The following is an 18791-nucleotide window of genomic DNA, read 5'->3' on the forward strand; positions in this document are numbered from 1 at the left end:
CGCTAGAGACTCGACGGCTATAAATATTGCCTAGGCTACTTGAGCAATTAGAAATCTTTCAAAGTGACACGAAAATCATCATGTATGAGTATTAATATATTTCCCGCTACGACAGAAATGACAAATTCAGAGAACTATTTTGTTCACGAATTAGTATCAGCATTCGTTTTTCTGCCGAACAATTAAGGGCTGTAATAAATACTAAATGATGAAATGAAGATAAAACTAAGGAAAAGAGCGCGCGAAGTATAGTCTCTTTGAATTTCAGTATATTTCTGTGTTGTAAGAGTAGACGGCACATTACCCGTTAACATTACACATTTTCTTTTAGTTACGGTGCACTTCACCATTTATATATCAGTAATATATTGATGAAATAATAAAACATGCGGTATTTAAGCTGACAGGTATTGCTTCTCAAGCATTGTTTCCCAATTTTGAAGAGCTTATTGCCATATTTCCTTACTGCCAAATCATTGCAGCACAACTTACCTCTTCTACTGAAGGTTCGAAATTAAATTCAAACATATGTCTGGAAGCGGAATTTTTGAAAATAGCTCAGAGGGAACCCAAACAAGGAACAGGGGGTCATAAAAAGGACCTTTTTGCAACAACCCTGGCGGGGCGGACTGGCAAATACCCATCAGAATTAGACTGGCCGGAAGGTTGTAAACACAATTCCCTCTTTGAGGTTAAAGTAGCCTAAAAAAGAAGTGTTACCCACACAAAGGGTTAAAATGCGCATGCGAAATTGTCAGATTTTGATTTCAGGTAGTTTGGAAATTGATAGAAAAATGGTGCCTAGTCTGTAACTATGGGTGAGAAGGAAATTCATTGCCCTATAGTGACATCAATTCCATGTGAAATAAAATAGTTACAGGTAATTAAATCTAGATAAATCCGTATCAAAGACAATGAGATTATACGTAATAAGATTGTACGCACGCGGCAAAAACGAGCACGATATTCCCCGTGGCCAACAGCGAGCTCCGAACTGTGCCGCACGTTCGAAAAATCGATCTTAATTTCGGCGTCGCAGGTGGTCGCAATTCTCCTTTTGGTATCATACCCCATAGGTTTTGTTGTATATGTGTTAATTACTCGAGGTAACTCGGTGATCCTTTTTTTTATAATCCCACATGAACACAAAATTTCGACGAAAAACAGGGTCCGCCATTTTGTATCGCATCGGCCACAAATAATACAACTGAGTCATGAAAGTTACCAAAAATTATCAATAATAATCCGCATAATAATATTGTAAATTTTAGTTTCTATTGAATTACTACAGAAGGTGTGGCATCAGTTTTAACATGCTGAATTAAAAAAAAATTCAATGCGGGGAATTTTTTCAACTTTGAGGCCAAGTAATTTGTTTAAAAAAATTATCTATGAAAAACGGTTTGCGTAAAAAATTCAATAATGTATTGTCAACAACTGATCTAAGTTTCAATTTCCAAATTGCAAATGTGCAAAGTTTCAAAATGTTTTCGTAGTTTTGAGCAGCTTATTTCGATTTCAGCACACTGTGCACCGAAATGACCTCGCGATAGCATGACCACATAATATACAATCCCTCCAATTTCCATGGTGTAAAATATCCTTTCCAATTTATTCAAATCAGAATAATAGCTTGTTGGGAAAATAGTAGGATTAACGATCCTACGGTCCCGGCTCTAATTAAGTTCATGCCACTGGACTCTGCATAAAAAATTTACACAAAAATGTGACTGTCGATAATGTTGGGTGATTACATAAAATTGATGCATTGAGTAGATGTCATATTTAATCTATTCACAGCATCCATTTTCTTAAAGTGTTATCCGAGTAAAACGAGGTGAAAATTATCGCTTATCACTAAGACACTGCAGCAGTTGTCAAGAGCAACCATATATGTGTAGGAGTAGGTGTTCATCGTCTTACTGTAAAGCTAAATGCTTCATTTCCCCAAAGGCTAAGGAAAACAGTTCGCAGTGGTCATTAACTTAACACCTTTGTCCCTCAACTTATTTTCTATCATTAACCACTTATACACCTTTTCATACTTTCCAGGCCAAGTTCGAAGTCAAGTCTGCTCCGTGATAATGCAAAAATTTAAATGGAATGGATATAGCAGGCAAGAGGGCAAGATTTGATTCAAATTCTCCATTCCGTGTCCTTCAGTTAGCAATAATTACCCATAATCAGCCCATCTTTCACGGTTGAAAGCGAAGAGGTCTTTTTTTTAACAATCTTTTCCCTCACGTGGAGACCTTCCGCGATGTTTTACTGAGGTGTGTTCCTGACTTAATGAACCATTCAACTCTGGCGTAGTCATCAAATAATTTTAACAGAAAACATTCCAGGCCACAGAATGCTAAGCCATCTCGAAGAATTAAAGCAAGCTAGAGTAAATCTTTAGGTGCTTGTTAAATAAGGACTAGTTACGAACTAAGATTCTTCAGCCATTTAAAATTTAAAATCGCAAGCAGACACTTCTTTTTTCCAGGTCAAAATAGTTTGAAGTAAATCTAAATAACTTAGCAATGTTCGGCACTTACTTGTGATGATATAATGTTAACGCTGATTGAAAAACATCGGAGACGAAAAAATAAACATTCTACTATATTTGGCTACACTTAGAGGGAGAACCTTATGTCAATGAAGTCATTTGTACTTTACCATTAAAATACTAGAAATGAAGAGGAAATCATGATTTCATTGATACAAAAAAAGCCACTCCGTGATTGAATGTAGTCTTCATGTGGTCTTTGCAGCTAGAGGTCGCCGTGTATAGTTTGTGGGTGGATTCAACGAGACAAAAAATCAATATGTTTGCATTCCTACTTGCATCAACCTTTACTCGCTGTCTTATCATTCAAATAGAAAAAATGTAAAAATATTTTTAAATAACTAAATGGACACTATATCGCATTGGGCAGACTTATTAGCAGTTAAAACACAAGTGACGAAAATAAATTTTGGCATCCTTAGGATAAAATCCCTTCTTGAGGTGGGTCAGAGACAAGTTGATTGTTTCAAAGCATGGAAGCAGTAGAGAACCCTTATGAGAAAAGTTTGAGGAAGTGCTGCCGTTTGGAGATAATACAGAGGCTTAGGATGGCAAGAAGGAATTACCTCAACTGGTTCAGAGATTTTCCCTCGAAGAACATTCCATTCAGAATTCCAAAGCGCGCCAAGGTCGCTAACCTGTACACTTAACTATTTTTTCAAGGTAAACTTAAAAATCACAATCGCTGAGATTAATTTGTGATTCACGCATGAAATAATAGTAGTTTGGGTTGGGATTTCCCACGAAAGTCTGGTTCTGACTAAAATTATGATTATTTCACCTAAGTATACAAATAAAGGAGGACGTCTGTGTGTTTCTCCGCAATGCGCTTCCAAACGGCCGCACGGATTTCGACAAAATTTCTTACATAGCTGTATCTCGTACTCCCAAGACCCATAGTGCTACTTTAGTTGCGTTCGACACTTCATTTATTTCGTTTTCTCATTACAATTTGTTACGTCACGTCATACAATGTATGTGTTTGGAATCCTGCAGGGTAGGCACACCTCTTGTCACGCTCTTAGGGAAAGCTTAACTCAAAGGATTCTGCACTTAACTCTTGGCAGAAACCCTTTCGCTGGGGCTTGCGTTCACACGACGTTTTTGGTCTACACACATTCAGACACACATAATGAGCAATGCTGTGGAGCGGGTGTTGTAGAATGATCTCCTTTTCTAAGACTGTGTCTGATCCCATGCACGGTGTACGGAAATCGTTTTCCGGTGTTTGCTGTTACGATGTATACCATCATCATACCTGCTTACCTCCTCGACCTAAATGTTCTGCCATGTGACCGTGAATTCCAAGTTCCAAGTTTACCACTTGTCTTGGTGCTATCCTTCCCGGGCAACTTCGGGTTGTCTGCTAGTATTTAATATTTTTTCGAAAGCAGTGACCATATTTCTGCCAGGTTTCGGTCAGCCATTCTATCTAGGGAGAATCGTATTTTATAGTCTTGGTTTAATGGTGGTTCTGAATGAAGCAGCTTAGAATTTCGTGATCAAACAATTCAATATAACACATGAAGCAATCATGTTTTATCCAGACGGTTTCATTGTCCAAGACTGCTTTCAACACATTAAAATCATAATCAATAGGTCACAAAAAAGATATGACGCTTTTTGTAACCTCTGGAAACTGATGCCACCATGCCATCCAGAATTTAATGAAAATGCAATTTACCGCAATGGCATTTCTTCTTTCCTCCCTCTTCCGTTTGTCTCTGTTCTTATCTCCTCGTTCTCTGGGTTCGATATTATTCAGTCAGGACCGGAACTAGAAATTTTTTCGGGGAGGGGTGGGGGAGGGACAAAGATCAGTTTGCTGCCCCCCCTTCCGTCTCGCTCCCTCCTTCCTCTTATTTCCACCAATAAAATATAAAACATCCGTAAGCTACTTTTTTGAGTTGCGGTAATTTGAAATTACACACCGTGTGTTTCCTATTAAGAAGTTTTATTAATGCTCGTATTATTAATTCATAATTTTTAATTCGACAATTATTGTTGTAATTGAATTATTCGAAAATTGTTGCCAAATAATTTCTTTAGAAAAAAATAAATAACTTTTTCAATAAGCTTTTTAAAATTTGCCGCCCCTGAAAACTGCCCCCCCTTGCCCCAGTTACGGCCTTCTTCCGTTTACAGTAAATATTGTTGTGTCCACACATTTTAACAATGCATCCGAGTATGCAGTCCGAGAGTTTTGCGATATTCCGGAGGAGAAAAATGAGGATGAGAGCGATAGAAAGTGAGTGGGACGTCTCGGAAGTAGTTTCAATGTCAAACGGCCTGCCGTAAAGTGAGGAAGAAGTTCAAGGTCGAGCGCCGATGGACGGCGAATAAATTTAAAAAAAGAGGAAATTACGGCAGTTACGAGCGGATTCTCGGATCGCCGAGTCCGAAGGGGAATTAGGAACCATTTCTCAAATTGCAAACGCATGCGAGCAGAAACATCTTTGGACCATTAAGAAAAAAGAGAATGCGGATTTGAACCGGTTATTCTGGCCCTACTTACACAACTCCACAAAAAAGGAGCAACGGCTGATATTTGGACATCATTAAAGAAAGACATCATTAGCGACTCAATTTAATTGAAAGCTGGATTGACTGAACGGCTAAAAGAACGGTACATTTTTACAATACCAAATCATGCATCATACAACTTTTTATTGAAATTAAAAAGAAGAACTTTTTGCTTTCACATGAATATTTATTTACAAATTTACGACCATGGTTTCAACGTTAGACGTCATCATCAGGAGGCACCACCTGATGATGACGCCGGTACCTTTTCTTGGTACCACCTCATAAACTTTTTTCGAACGCTTTTCGTCCACTATAAACATTTACGTCTATATACACCCCGTAAGCCGCCTAAAAAGGGGTGTGGCAGAGGGTATTAGACCACCATCCGTCCACACAAAAAAAGCAAATGTTCACACAAAATTACGACTAGCATTTGTTTAACTCCTTTATGGTTCGGGGAAAAACGAATTTCCATATGTATCCGTTGGGCAAAATATCTCTATCAATAAATTGCTTCTTTGGAATCTGGAAATAGAGCAGGGTTTCTAATACGATATTATCTGTGCCGCTCTTAAAGATATCCGTTCTCAATCGTTCAAGAAATCTAAGCCTATCGCGCAGCCTCCGAGTCTCCAGCGGCTCCCAGCCTAATTCGCTTAACATCTGGGTAACGCTGTCTGTACGCCCGTAGCAGTTTCTAACGAACCGCGCAGCCTTCCTTTGTATTTTATTCAGTTTACGGATTTAGTTTTTCTGCACCGAATCCCATCGTTGCATATTCAAGGTGCGGTCGGACGAGTGCGAAATAGCACCTTTCCTTTAATTTCTCATCCGAAAATCTTCCCACAATACGCTTGACGAATCCTAATTTCTTCTGGGCTCTGCCACTAATATTCCTTGTAATCATTGTATTTATTGTTCCGAACAATAGATTCCAAGAACAATCATTTACCTAACTCATCGCGAATTGCCAACAATTGATTCAGTGGAAAATAAAGAATACTTCTTTCGCAAAACACTATAATATATACTTAATTTAAATCAATGATATATCCTCCTGAAGTTCAAATGGATGCATTATTTTAAAACGCCACTACTGTTTCCTGTTTTAATTGATAAATAATCAATATTAATAACGCTTCAAAAGGTCTTTAATGAGTACAACATATAGAAACTCTATTTCTCTACATTATTAACGCTGGCTGTTCTAAATAATTGTCAAATTCATTAAAAAAACTAATCACCTTCGGCAAGCTATTGCAAAGGCATGAGGTGGAAGACAGCCATCAACCAAGGTGACATTTTCTCCAACAGATAATCGATGGCAGTATCTGATTTGTCTAATAAACGAGCAAGAGCGATCATCATCGAAATTCAATTATCCTAAGATTGGTTTGACGCAGCTCTCCATTCCTCTCTCCTATCCGATAGCCTTTTCATAGCGACGTATTTCTTCTCTTTTACATCCTCTATAACCCTTTGTCCTATGTAACTCATTCGCGGCCGCCCCTTGCCCTTCTTCCCCTCCACCCGTCCTCCTACGATTGTCTTCACCATCAAGCCTTAATAATTTGGCCAACTGAGTTATAATTCCATCTTCTCGCGACGCTTTCTCTCCGATTCTTTTTAGCACTTTGTCATTACTTACTTAGTCGATTTATCTTATTCGCTTCGTTCTTCGTTTAATTATTCCTCATTCTGGTTTAGGATAGAAATGATAAGGGAGCGAGTTTACAAATTGTAGCCATTTTATTCTTCCATAGCATATTGAATTTGAAATTTATTCCCGCTAATTTCCGTAGTCCTCTAATGATGCGCACGGCTTCGTACCTTTTTCATATCCCAAACCGAGATTATAAAGAAGCATAAACGTGGCCCAGATAGCGTGTAAGTTTGCCCCATGCACAGGAAAAGTTTACGGTTGAAGAGGAATAGAAAAAAATTGTTTCGGAGACACAGTTAATGCAAGGAAAAAAGGTACACCAGACGGTAGGAAACATATGATAAGCACAGTTGTGCACTATTTGTTTTTTCTTCATAATTTGAGGAAAAAATACAAATAAATCTAAATAAAACATCACAATCCGTGCAAATATTTTTATGACTTTTTTGTTCTTTCCGGCGCATGATACTGGTGAAATCCTCTCGGGTTTTCCATCGGGTGGGTTGTTTGCAGGCCGACGCTTCGATAGCTGCTCCCTCTGTCATCATCAAAAGGGCATGGTCTCCGTGCCATGTCAGAGGCAGCCTTCGAAACATCGGACTTACAAGCAACTCACCCGATGAAAAACCAGAGAGGATTTCACCAAATCCTTGCTCATTTGTACGCCACCATTATTAAATTATCTGCATGAATATGGACGAAATGAATCCATGCATCCACAATGATGGAAGTATTGAGCAAATTATTCTAATTCCAGTATTTTTCTATCCTCTTTCAGCCAGCATCATCAAGCCATGTCCGAAAAACGATCCCAAGCTGAATGAGTGCGCGGTTGCCAATGGCAACTTTGCCGTACCAAAGTTTAAAAACGGTAAGATTCACTTCATCATAACAGATATATCAATTATTTTAAGTTTAAGATACAGCCAAACAGTGGCGTAACTATGGGGGGGGGGGTGTTTTTGGGGGGATGTAGTATAGTTGAAACTTAGGTCGTGATAAATTTTATATCGTCGAAAATTGCAAACATTTATTTCAATCACTGATCCCGAAACTCACAGCATGGAATTATGCGACGATAATCTCAAATTGGATCATCTCGGAACTCTCAAAGAAAGCGATTTCTATTTTCCCAAAAACTTGCACCGGAGATAAGAAAATTAATGAAGTAGAAATCTGAAGGCAAGTAACATTTACTGCAACATATAGCAAGCGTGAGAATACTTCTCGAGTTTCCAACTGGCTGATAAGGTGCTTAGAAATGCACTCTATGATCAGCGTGGCGAAATCAGTAAGAGTAATAGGTGAAATGGGATTAGATGCTTTCCCGGTGTATGCTGGTGGTGAAGGCTTCTCGACGTTTCGACGTGCGAGCCGTACTCCATCATCAGGGCTGAAATGAGTCATGAGGATGCCCTGAGAATGGAGTACGACTCGTACCCCGAAACATCGGCTGCCATGGAGGAGCTAACCCGGTGGAGCGCCCGAGGAGCCCTCAGTAGTGATTAACGTTCATTTTCCCGAAAAACCTGTCATCCCCTGTTTTTTCGTCTAGAAAAAATCACTACAATTACATCATAAACTTTCATACGATTTTAACTAAAATGGCTACGTTGGTAATACGAATACTTCTATGGTTTTCCACCAGCCCAGGCGTTCTGCTGGCGATAGTTCAATGACGAACTCCGCCGTTGCCCTTGCGCAATTCCGTGTACCGTGTAAAACGGCCTATAGAAACGTCGCGACGTTTGCCGTTCTGCTGCCGACGCGTCTGGCCTGGCCTGATAGAAAACCTGACAAGATTTAATCTAATTAGTTCGCCGGGAAACAACTAAATCCTTTATCACAACGTGAGTCCTTTTCAACCCAAAGGAGTTTTATTCTATGCGTTTGACTCGTTAAAGACATAAATAACAAGTTTATTTTTTCCCACTTAATAAGTGTTTATGAACGAGATCAATAAAAAAGAGGCTCCATGAATAACAATAACTGATATGGCTTTCTTAAATGAAGCAAGGACGTAAAAACATCGATCATGGACGCACAAACGCTCAAATGTTTTTCAAAGCTAAAAAGTACTCGAGTGAGAAAAAGAAATTTTATGCAATACTTTTTTGTAGGAGTGATAAAAATGTGAGACTGCGCTAGCTGTTGCTACATGGACATTCTAGAAGTATAGCACACTGAGCGGCTGTTGAAAAACAGGTTTTATTACATTTCAAAAAAATTCTAAATAAAACTCTGTATCGAATTCATCGACAGCCAATATTTCTTCGAGTTTCTCGCATCATTAAGAGAGTGAAAGGACGAAATTGAGCCATTTACGGTCGGTTTTCTTTTCCAGACATAGAACACTTGCACGAAAGTGCGGGTCAATGTCAACAATCATATTATATCTCTCCAAGGGCAGCTACTGACAGGTGGAACGAAACCCTTAGGACGGGCTCGCGGGGTACACTCCTGGGGCAGGGACTGTAAGCGTTGGCTTTTCTCCTCTACCACCAGAAGGGGAAGGACGGGAAGGAGCAAGGAAAGGAGGCGCCGCCGCGATGAGAGCCCGACGACGCCTCCAGGGGAAGGACGGGGAAGGAAGGGAGAGGACGAGGAATCCTGCACCGTCACAAGGCGGGCAGGTCGGTGTCGGTGATCAGCGAAACCATGCATACGCAATTATTATTCTACCAATTCTAGTAGATTTTCCTATGAGGAAGAAAAAATCTATCGATCGAATCGGTAGATGGCAGCTACTGACAAAGACTTTCAGGGTTCAAGGCGAACCCTGATGAGGGTACAACGCACCGGGGCCCGGAACCAAGCCAGGGGCTTATACGCCAGGAATCCCGGGGAGGGGGAGGAGAGAGGAAGGAAAAAAGGATGGAGACGCCGCACAGTGGTCGGAAAGGCCGGCCTGGCTGGACAAAAGTCTGTCGGGCGCATATATTGCACGCATAAGTGGCAAATGTTTTTGAAATACCTTCAATATCGATAACTTTACCTTATTAAATGGTTAAAATAATTTTCTCTTGACCTGAGGCAAAAATAGGGGGTTAGGGAATCCCCCCCGGTTTTCACTATATTGCCTGAAAATTAATTATTAGCTGAAATTATTATCACTCTGTGCGAATTAATGTTTAAGCTGTCAAATATTTTATCATCTTTCATTTGTAATAGCTTAAAATTTTCTGCGTCCTTGAATAAGAGATAACGGCAATGGCTATTAGCCCCATCATATTTAATGAGAGGTTCTTACCAGGTTTAATTTAGTGGGGCAGTTTCTAAATGACCTGTGACTTTAAAATTACTCTAGTATCTCCTTTTTGAATGACAAATTTTAATTTCAAAATTTACAATGGAAATAGCAATGTTACAACGTGTTTCACAATACTTAAATGTTTATACAATTTACAGAAAATAATCACTTTTAGACATTTTAATAAGGCGAAATTTACTCTTGTTAACCCTACCAGAACATTGCACCTAATACAAGAAATTAATGGGCATAAACCAATCACTTAGCAACATTTAAATAATTTAAATTTTACAATTTACAGAAAATAATCACTTTTAGACATTTCAATTAGGCGAAATTTACTCGTGTTAATCCTACTTAGTAAGAAACAAAACCATCCGAGTCACTTAAGCCATAATTTTCATCTATTGATGGTAATAGAACATTCATAACTTCGGGTGGGTAAGGGGAATTCTTCACTTTTTTCAATTTTCTTTTGGAAGATATTAAAGGGTCTGATGATACCAGAAGAATGTTGAAGAGGTCTTCATGTACCGTAGTAGTAGAGATTTTCCTCGTGTTGCTTTCACTGTAGCGCCTTATATCCTTATTTCGGGACTCCTTTGGCTCTTCGGACAAAACACCAATTGGTAAGGGAGCCGTACGAATGATATCACTTCCATTAATTAACATTTTATGCACATATGCTGGCATATAATACCATCCGTATAGCTCCACGCACAACCTTGCCGTCTCCAAAGCATATTGCTTAAAAACTTCCACATCAACTGCGCGTTTTGACGCCACTGTTTTCAACACGATAGGTACCTAATCTTTGTATTCGTTCCTTGCTGATTCCAGTGACTTCTGAAGACAAATCTGGTTGGGCGAAAAATCTCCTCGCTGCATTGCCATCATTCGTGGAGCCAGTTCCCTGCTTCGTAATGTCCACAATCAACCCCGTTTCCACTCTAAATCTGTCCTGGACACACTTTTTTCATGCTGAAAGAATGGATTCATCTTCGGCGATTTTAATTTGCCATTTTTTAATGTCAACTCTATGCGAAATGTGAAGCATATACTCAAAAATCCTTAACCAGAAGAGGTGAATGGCCAAACTCGAATACATCTGTGTTTACGGGTCGTAATAATAATTGTTTTATATCATTCATTTGGCAAGGAGTAGCTTTGCAGACATTGCAAGTCTAGGAAGAAATACCAGTCATAGAACTGACGGCTTTACCGTCGACCATCGACAAAACCAAATGATGATCAACTGCAACATCAAACCAAATGGACGGCCTCAATTTATTTATCTCTTCGTCCATGTATGCCTTTTCCTCAACGATTAAATTACAAGTTTCCTTTTTAAAAGAGAACTTGATCGGTCGGCAATATCTTGGCGAAGATGGCCGTGGATTCTCCCATACGGTCAAGTCACTCGATGGTATATACAGACGCAATGGCACAATTGTGATACAAAATAAATCACTAGCCATGAATTCTTTGTGGGCTGAGTCGGTTAAGGGTGGGTGAAGAAATAATTTGACCATTTGCTTTGGGGAAGGGGAACTTAAGGAGAGGAGAGTGAGTGAGTGACAAATAGTAGTTCATTCATAAGCATATTTGTATCACTTTGCACAGCTTCAAATTGCTGTAAAAATATCTAGCCTTTTGCCCTTATTTTCAAGGTGTAGAATTTCAGGTTTGGAATATTGTAGGGGATCAATTTTTTCTGAATTTGTGATATCTTTTACTGGCATACTTGATTTCTCCTTTGTCAATCCTGCTTTACTTAGACGAAGGATCGTTTTCCTGCCCCCATTGCACTGAGGTCGGATTTTCAGTTGCACGGGTGTCAAGGTTACGGTTCCCAGTCACGCCTAGTAAGAACAAACCATTCTCACAATTTGGCTATTTCCGTTTTCCTATGGTGTTACGGGTAGTGTCCACAACACCCAATACCTCATTCCAGCTAGGAAAACAACTAATGTAATCAATCAAAAATAAATTAACAATTATTTATAATTTTATTACACAATGCAATTTTTTATAATAAAGTAAATATAAAAATAAGTTTAGATAAACAAATTACACATGAAGTCGTTCCCAAGAATATTTTAGTACTGATGATTTTTCCAATTTCGCGTGTATCTCACTAGCGCCACTCTGCGGTAAGCTGAAAAGTACCGCTCGAAGATTCGTATGTCACTGTAGAAAATACATTATAATTCTAAAAGGCGCAACTAGGCGCAGCCAATTTTTGCTCAGCACGTTTTATAAGACTATGGCCTACAATTATCCGTTAAAATTATACCGGGGCCCTTCAGGGCTTTTTTTAAATTCTAACACAAAGTACGTTTATAACAATTTTGGTCAGATTGTTTTCAACAGATTGATTCTTCAGAATAACAATAAGTTTTGTCCAAACTATGAATTCAATATAAAGATAAGTCTATTTACTTCCACTTTTCATTAAAATATTCCATCATTATGGTTTTAGAACCACTGATACTGATGCCTAAAAGTCAGTGACCGGTACAGTAAAATCATGACAAGTCCCGAATCGAAGTTTCTAGCCATTACAGTGGATTGCATTTGAAAGAAATCCGCAAAAACAGCATACTATCTTAAACTACAACTCATTACCTATTCAATAAGCACATTTCCACGTTATTTATCCAAACTCAAATATTTGACTTTTGTCCAGCCAGATCGGCCGTTCCGACCACTGTGCGCCGTCGCGATCGGAGCCCGCCGGCGCCTCCAGGGAAAGGAAAAGGGATGGAAGGGTGGGAAAGAGGGATAAAACACTCCAGTGCTATGGAAGCAAAGGAGGCCCAATCTAGCGAAACCAAGCAAAGCTATTTCTCTGCCACCATCCCGGAAGGATTTTCCTTTGAGGAAGAAAAATCCCAGATAGGGACAGGGCAGCTACTGACAATGATTTCTTCAGTTCGGTCTGTGGTCTCTCGCTTCGAATACTGCGTTCTTCAGTTTTGACCGCAAGACGGCATTTTAATACGAAGCCGAGAGATGGATTACGAATTCAACGAGACAATATGAAAAATGTCAAACCACAATGATATGGTTTCCCCGACGATTGAGTTTTCTTGCCGAGGGAATATACAATTAAAATAGCTACCAATCTTTATAAAAAATACTACCCATCAAGTAGCTCAATAGACGTGTAGTGAGGGTTATATGACATCGGTCATCCATAAAAAGCGACCAGAAAATTAGGCTCCTTCTGGAGTGGTTTTCATTCAAAGTCCCGCGTCTTCGCATGCCTACACCTATTCGTTCGCAAAATGCTTGTGCTATCATTTCCTCGGATTTAGGAATCAATCTTACCTTAGCACGTAGCCTCCAAGTCCCTCCTAATATCAGGGCATACCAGCCTTAGCGCCCGCCAGCCTAATTCCTTTAAAATATGTGTTACTCTCTCTCTCTCTGTTCTCGCTCAGTTTTTTTTCAAAATTGAGTAGCTTCACTTTGTATTTCATTAACCCTTCCAAAGCGGAGTTTTTTTCGGAGTTTTTTTTCCTTAATAACTGCTTAATCACTGCACAAGTATTCAGGTAAACTATTTTGGCCGATGTCCTCTCACCCTCGCTTTCAGATTATTATTTGCAGGCGACGCTGTAGTTTACAGGGAAATCCGTTTCAGTAAAGATAAGGATGAAATAACGGACGACCATACTTCTATCCAAGCGTGGTGCTATGCGTGGCAGTTCGAATTAAATTTGAAAAAAAAATGCGTAGTAATGAATTTCTGGAAAAAATAACTCCCTACAGCATAGCTATATCATTCGGGGGCAATTAGATACTGTAGGATCCGTGAAATATCTAGGAGTTAGACTCAATAATGATCTATCGTGGAATAAACATATCCGAGAAATAACCGGTCAAGCTAATCGTAAAATGGGTTTTGTTAAAAGAATACTAGGAAAGTGCGACGACAAAGTGAGAGAAATTAGCTACTTTTCCCTCGTTAGACCACATTTGGAATACGCTGCCAGTGTTTGGGACCCTCATGAGAAAGGCTTAATAACAGAGTTAGAACGTGTGCAAAGAAGAGCTGCCAGGTATGTGAAAGGTCGTTACGATAGTCTTGTTAGTGTAACTGACCTCTTAGATAAACTCGGATGGGAATCTCTGTCGGACCGTAGATCGAAAAATAGACTAAACCTTTTAGATAAATTCAAAAGCAGTGTCTTTTCTGACGAAGTTAACCATATCTTACGGACGCCAACATACTACGGAAGATCAGATCATATAAATAAAATAAGATAGATAGATTGTAGAACAGACAGATTCAGAATGTCATTTTTTCTACGATCAATAAGAGATTATAACGGCAGCGATATAACTCATAAATAGATTAGATAACTTGCACCTTACTAACTTATGCCTACTAACTTATGTATACCTTATTGCATGTTTTTGAATTTACTTATAATCTAACAGCATGATTTTTGTCTTATAGCTTAATTGGCAGAAAACCTTAATGAGTAGTTGACAAGTTTTGCCTTTGAATGGATGTGGTAGTATAATTTTGTATAATGCGTTACGTTTATTGTACCGTGCGGTGTGCATGTTGGAATCCTATTGAAGACTGCATGCTAGTGATTGATCACCCCCTGCTATACTCCCTAGAGGTGGCTCGCAGGTTATTAATTAGATGTAGATAAACACTTAGTTTTAAAATTCTGTTGATCCGTTCTTGCTTGAGGGGGAGTTCTCATGTGGGCACGCTAGCCGTTCCGAGAATCGGAATCTCATTTTCATTGAGTTATACAACATATATTTCTTCATTTACGCAAAATACTCTATTTTTTGTCAATTTTAGGTAAGTTTAAATCATTATACCATTTTTGTTCGGTTCAAACACTTATTGAGCGGTCCAAGGAACACAACAGAATAAGAACATAACGGATCACGGATTGAATCATCAGCGTCGGATCCGATCGACTAGCCAACAAATGTGAACAAAAGCATTCTTGAAAGTCACATTTTTCGCAGCACTTTGTCATTTAGCGATTCAACCCGAGAGTTGGTTTGGAAAGGTGAGGGTAGACCTCACCCTTGAAGAAGCTACAGACAACAGAAATCACAGGCCAGTTCATTGCCCTCGGCCACTTCAAAAACTTTTCATGCGTGAATCCGAAAGATTCCCCCGGGCTTTGAACTCAAGGCCCTTCGATCAGCATGCAAGCACTAATCACTTCAATTAAGTGATAAGATCCTCAATTCTATTCCTTCCAAAGATTGATTGGCACTCTCCATTCTTCTCGTCTCTCCGCCTTCATTTCATCGTAGCTTTTGCACTCAACACCCTTCATTTTTTGGTCTATCAACTGGGCCGAGGTCTTCATATGCGACTTTTTCCAGCAACATGCCCCTCTCTTATAGTGTTGTCAATCGGATCCCCCTGTCAATGATCCCCTCATTATGCGCCCCATAAGTTGGACTCTTCCATTTGCGACCAATGTCAATGTCATGCTTCTTTTCGCTTTCATTGGATTCGGTATTTCTTCATTTGATTTTCGGTCGGTCCACTTAATTTTTAGTATCCATCTACATCACATTCAGGGGCGGTCTGGGGTGATTGAGGGCCCTCGGGTGGGACTCACTATGGAGCCCTCCTCCTCAACCCGGGCTCCCCCCCCCCCCGGAAAATTTTAGGAAATTGCATGCCCGGAAATGGATTTTGACGCCAGTCTGGATCTTAAACAGAAGATAAAAGTTATAAATAATACTATTTCTCAGTTTATAAACTGTGATAATGTGCTATGGTTCTATATACTAGTTTAGTGAATTTGCTAGTAATTATTTAGTGAATTTGTTCTCTGTAATTGCACTGTAATCCTAAAATCTCTGAATGAACTTTTCGAATAGCCCTTTCAAATAAGCATCATGTTCTATTTAATCTTCTAAAACCTTTGTAGTTAAAAAAAAAACTTTGGTTCTAGGAAACTTAGTCTTTTCTGAAACACCTTTCATAAAGATACACTTTACGATAGCGCTGTGGGGCCCCCTAAGCTCGGGGCCCTCGGCGATCGCCGACCAGCCGACCTGGCCAGACCGCCCCTGCACATAACCATAGTTCGAATGAATAAGTGTATGGCTTAACCCAACTCAATTCAACTTGAGTTTACCTCAATCATAGATACAGATTCAATCAATATTTTTGCATGGGTTTCCAATCACCTCAATCTATATATCCCAGCATAGTTTCGAAAAGTAAAAAAATCGCGAATTAAATCGTATTCTCTTTGTGTCTTAAATCATTTACACTCGTTAAACCTATCCACGCAGCTGTCTTAGAACCATGATATAAGAAGAAACCGATTCAACTCCACACCGTAAAACTTATAATTTTAATTCAATAAAATTGATAATAAACTTTTCTCAAGTACTAAAGCTCGGAATCAACCGAAAACATTGTTTATCATCCAGATCTACTCTCCTCACGACTCAAAAATAAAATTTAGAGGAAATGAATCAGCAACTTAAAAAAAAACAAATTCTCCTGCGCAGCGTTTCGGTTACACCATTATAAATCCAAACAATAGGCCCATGATAGATATCTATGGGGATTTTACCCCATCAGCAATCGCTAAACACAAAGTCCCCAAAACTGCCCTTATCTCTTCCCATATTCCCTCCCCCACTAAATCAAGCCGAAGAATCTATGCCATGATCACACCGCTAATGATCAGAAGCAGTTACAGGTAACGAAGTGATTGGAAAATCACAGTTCCACTCATCAATAGTCTCCATGTATTGCTAAATGGAAGCCGGTATCCAGTGGCGCAGCTAGGAATTTCGTTCGGGGGGGCCCAAAACCAGGGGGGGGGAATTTTTGAAAAACAGAGTACTAAGTAATGGGTTTTAAACTAATTTTAACACTGTTCATAACCGAAAAAACTTCATTTGTTAAAGAAATATTTTTTAATTCATGATTTTTCAATATTTTCTTTTCTTTTATAAAGGAAAATGATTGTGTTTCTATATTTAGTTGGGGTCCGGATCCTCCCCCTTGGCCACGTCACTGCCGGTATCGCGATTGATGCTTTTTAGATTGGGGCGGATCTCGATGGCTTCCTTAGTTGTTATGCGGTCCCCGTAGCGTTCTGCGTGGCAAAAAAATTGGACTTTAATGGGGTAACGCGCTTTGGAAATGGGTGAAAAGTCATCTTCCGAAACGTCGGCCTACACGACTTAGTCAACCTGTTTGCAATCCTGAGAAGAATTCATCGAAAGGGTTGGCATTTGCGGGTTTTTGAAAAGGGGCGGGAAAACGCGATGCTTTTTCCTTGTCGATGAGCTTTCCGCCGCGATCAATCGCAATATTACCACCGTTCGTCGCCATCTGCTGCTTCTCTCCGGAACTGCTACGAAAGCTCGTTACGGCCCAGCGGTGTGACCATAGAGTTTACATTACAGTTGTAGAGTATTTATGGGTGTGACGAAATGGTTAAGGAAATATTTGTGTTTCAACGAGCATGCTTGTATTGCTGTGTTGTATTTTTTCATGCATTCATTTTTGCTTATGCGTCGCTGATACGTATTCCATTTATTTGAGGACTTTTTGGAATATATCAGTAGTTTTAAACCAAGGTGTTTGAACTTTTATTAGCTCGAAGTACAGTCACTTTCAAAAGTTTTAGGACAAAGCTTGTGGCGCCACTTCTGCTTCTCAAGAAAATTTAGTTTCCCTTACTCTATTCTTTTTCCTTGCTCACGCACTGCAAATATTTCGCTACCATGTGAAGTTATATGAACAAAGAGGGAGAAGTTTCTTGCTAAATTTATCGTTATGTTACGATCTCTGATGGATTTAATGATTAATTTCGAGTGCATACTCAGTGTCCTTGCTCCGGTTTTCACTGCTGGTCTGATATTATGTATTACAAATACCTCAACGTCAGAAGTCGTGGTGGCGTACTGGAGTTAATGCGACGTCGTCATGGTAAAGGATGTTGGATCGATTCCCCTACTCGGAATTAAGATCTCAACATTTTTTTTTCTTGGTAACTCCTTTTGTATTTAACAATGGGTTTCAAATACTTTAAATTCGCTGTAACCGTTATATACTTTTTTTTAATGGTAAATGGTAATATACAAGTTAAGAATTGGGCAAGGGTTGACGTATCATTTTTATGGATTGCTAGTACTCATTTTGAACGTTAGGGATTTGCAAAAGGGGTAACCGTAACCCGACGGTAAGGGGCGCATTCAAACCCAGCGTTGGTATTAACTTAGTGATTTTAGATTGGCGATGAAGATATAGCAGTTGATTATTGCATTAATTGGTTTAGAAAGCTGTTGATTATTATGATTCTCTGCAATGAGCACCATGCTTCATCACACGTCTCTTGAGACGGGTGATAAAGCACAGTGTTCATCACCACAAACCTCAGTCTAGGGATTCGAAATAGAGCTTCAAAATTAAACTTTTAAACGCTCTATTTATAAAAATTCCCTTGGCAAGACCCCAGGTATGGCTTCCCCAATATTTTTTTATGAGTCGGCACCCCTGCATATATATCATTATTATAGATGGCGGAAATAAGGAATTCGCCAACATATGAATCCTCTTTCAAGTACTGTGTTAAGGCGAACGACAAATAACTTCACTTGCGCGTTCAGAACACGTTAAAAAATAGGGAGTAGAGAGAGCTGGAATCGGCTTTCTCTTGTTCTTAACGAAAGGCGCCAAGGGTCTGAACGTCACATGCGACGGACAGATATTTTGTACTTGCAGTGTTACCCACACACCACACAGGATGGGAACGACATTCAACGGAAAAATG

General features: G+C 39.4%; 1 protein-coding gene across 1 annotated transcript in view; it reads left to right on the forward strand.

The window, feature by feature from the left end:
- The window catches only part of LOC124161495 (circadian clock-controlled protein daywake-like), a 40509-nt gene that overhangs the window by 3524 nt on the left and 18194 nt on the right, over positions 1-18791 (forward strand). The window contains exon 2 of the mRNA XM_046537825.1: positions 7519-7611. Coding sequence (XP_046393781.1) covers positions 7519-7611 — 93 coding nt within the window. The remainder of the gene's footprint in view (positions 1-7518; positions 7612-18791) is intronic.

Source organism: Ischnura elegans, chromosome 6, assembly GCF_921293095.1.
Source record: "Ischnura elegans chromosome 6, ioIscEleg1.1, whole genome shotgun sequence".
NCBI lineage: Eukaryota > Metazoa > Arthropoda > Insecta > Odonata > Coenagrionidae > Ischnura > Ischnura elegans.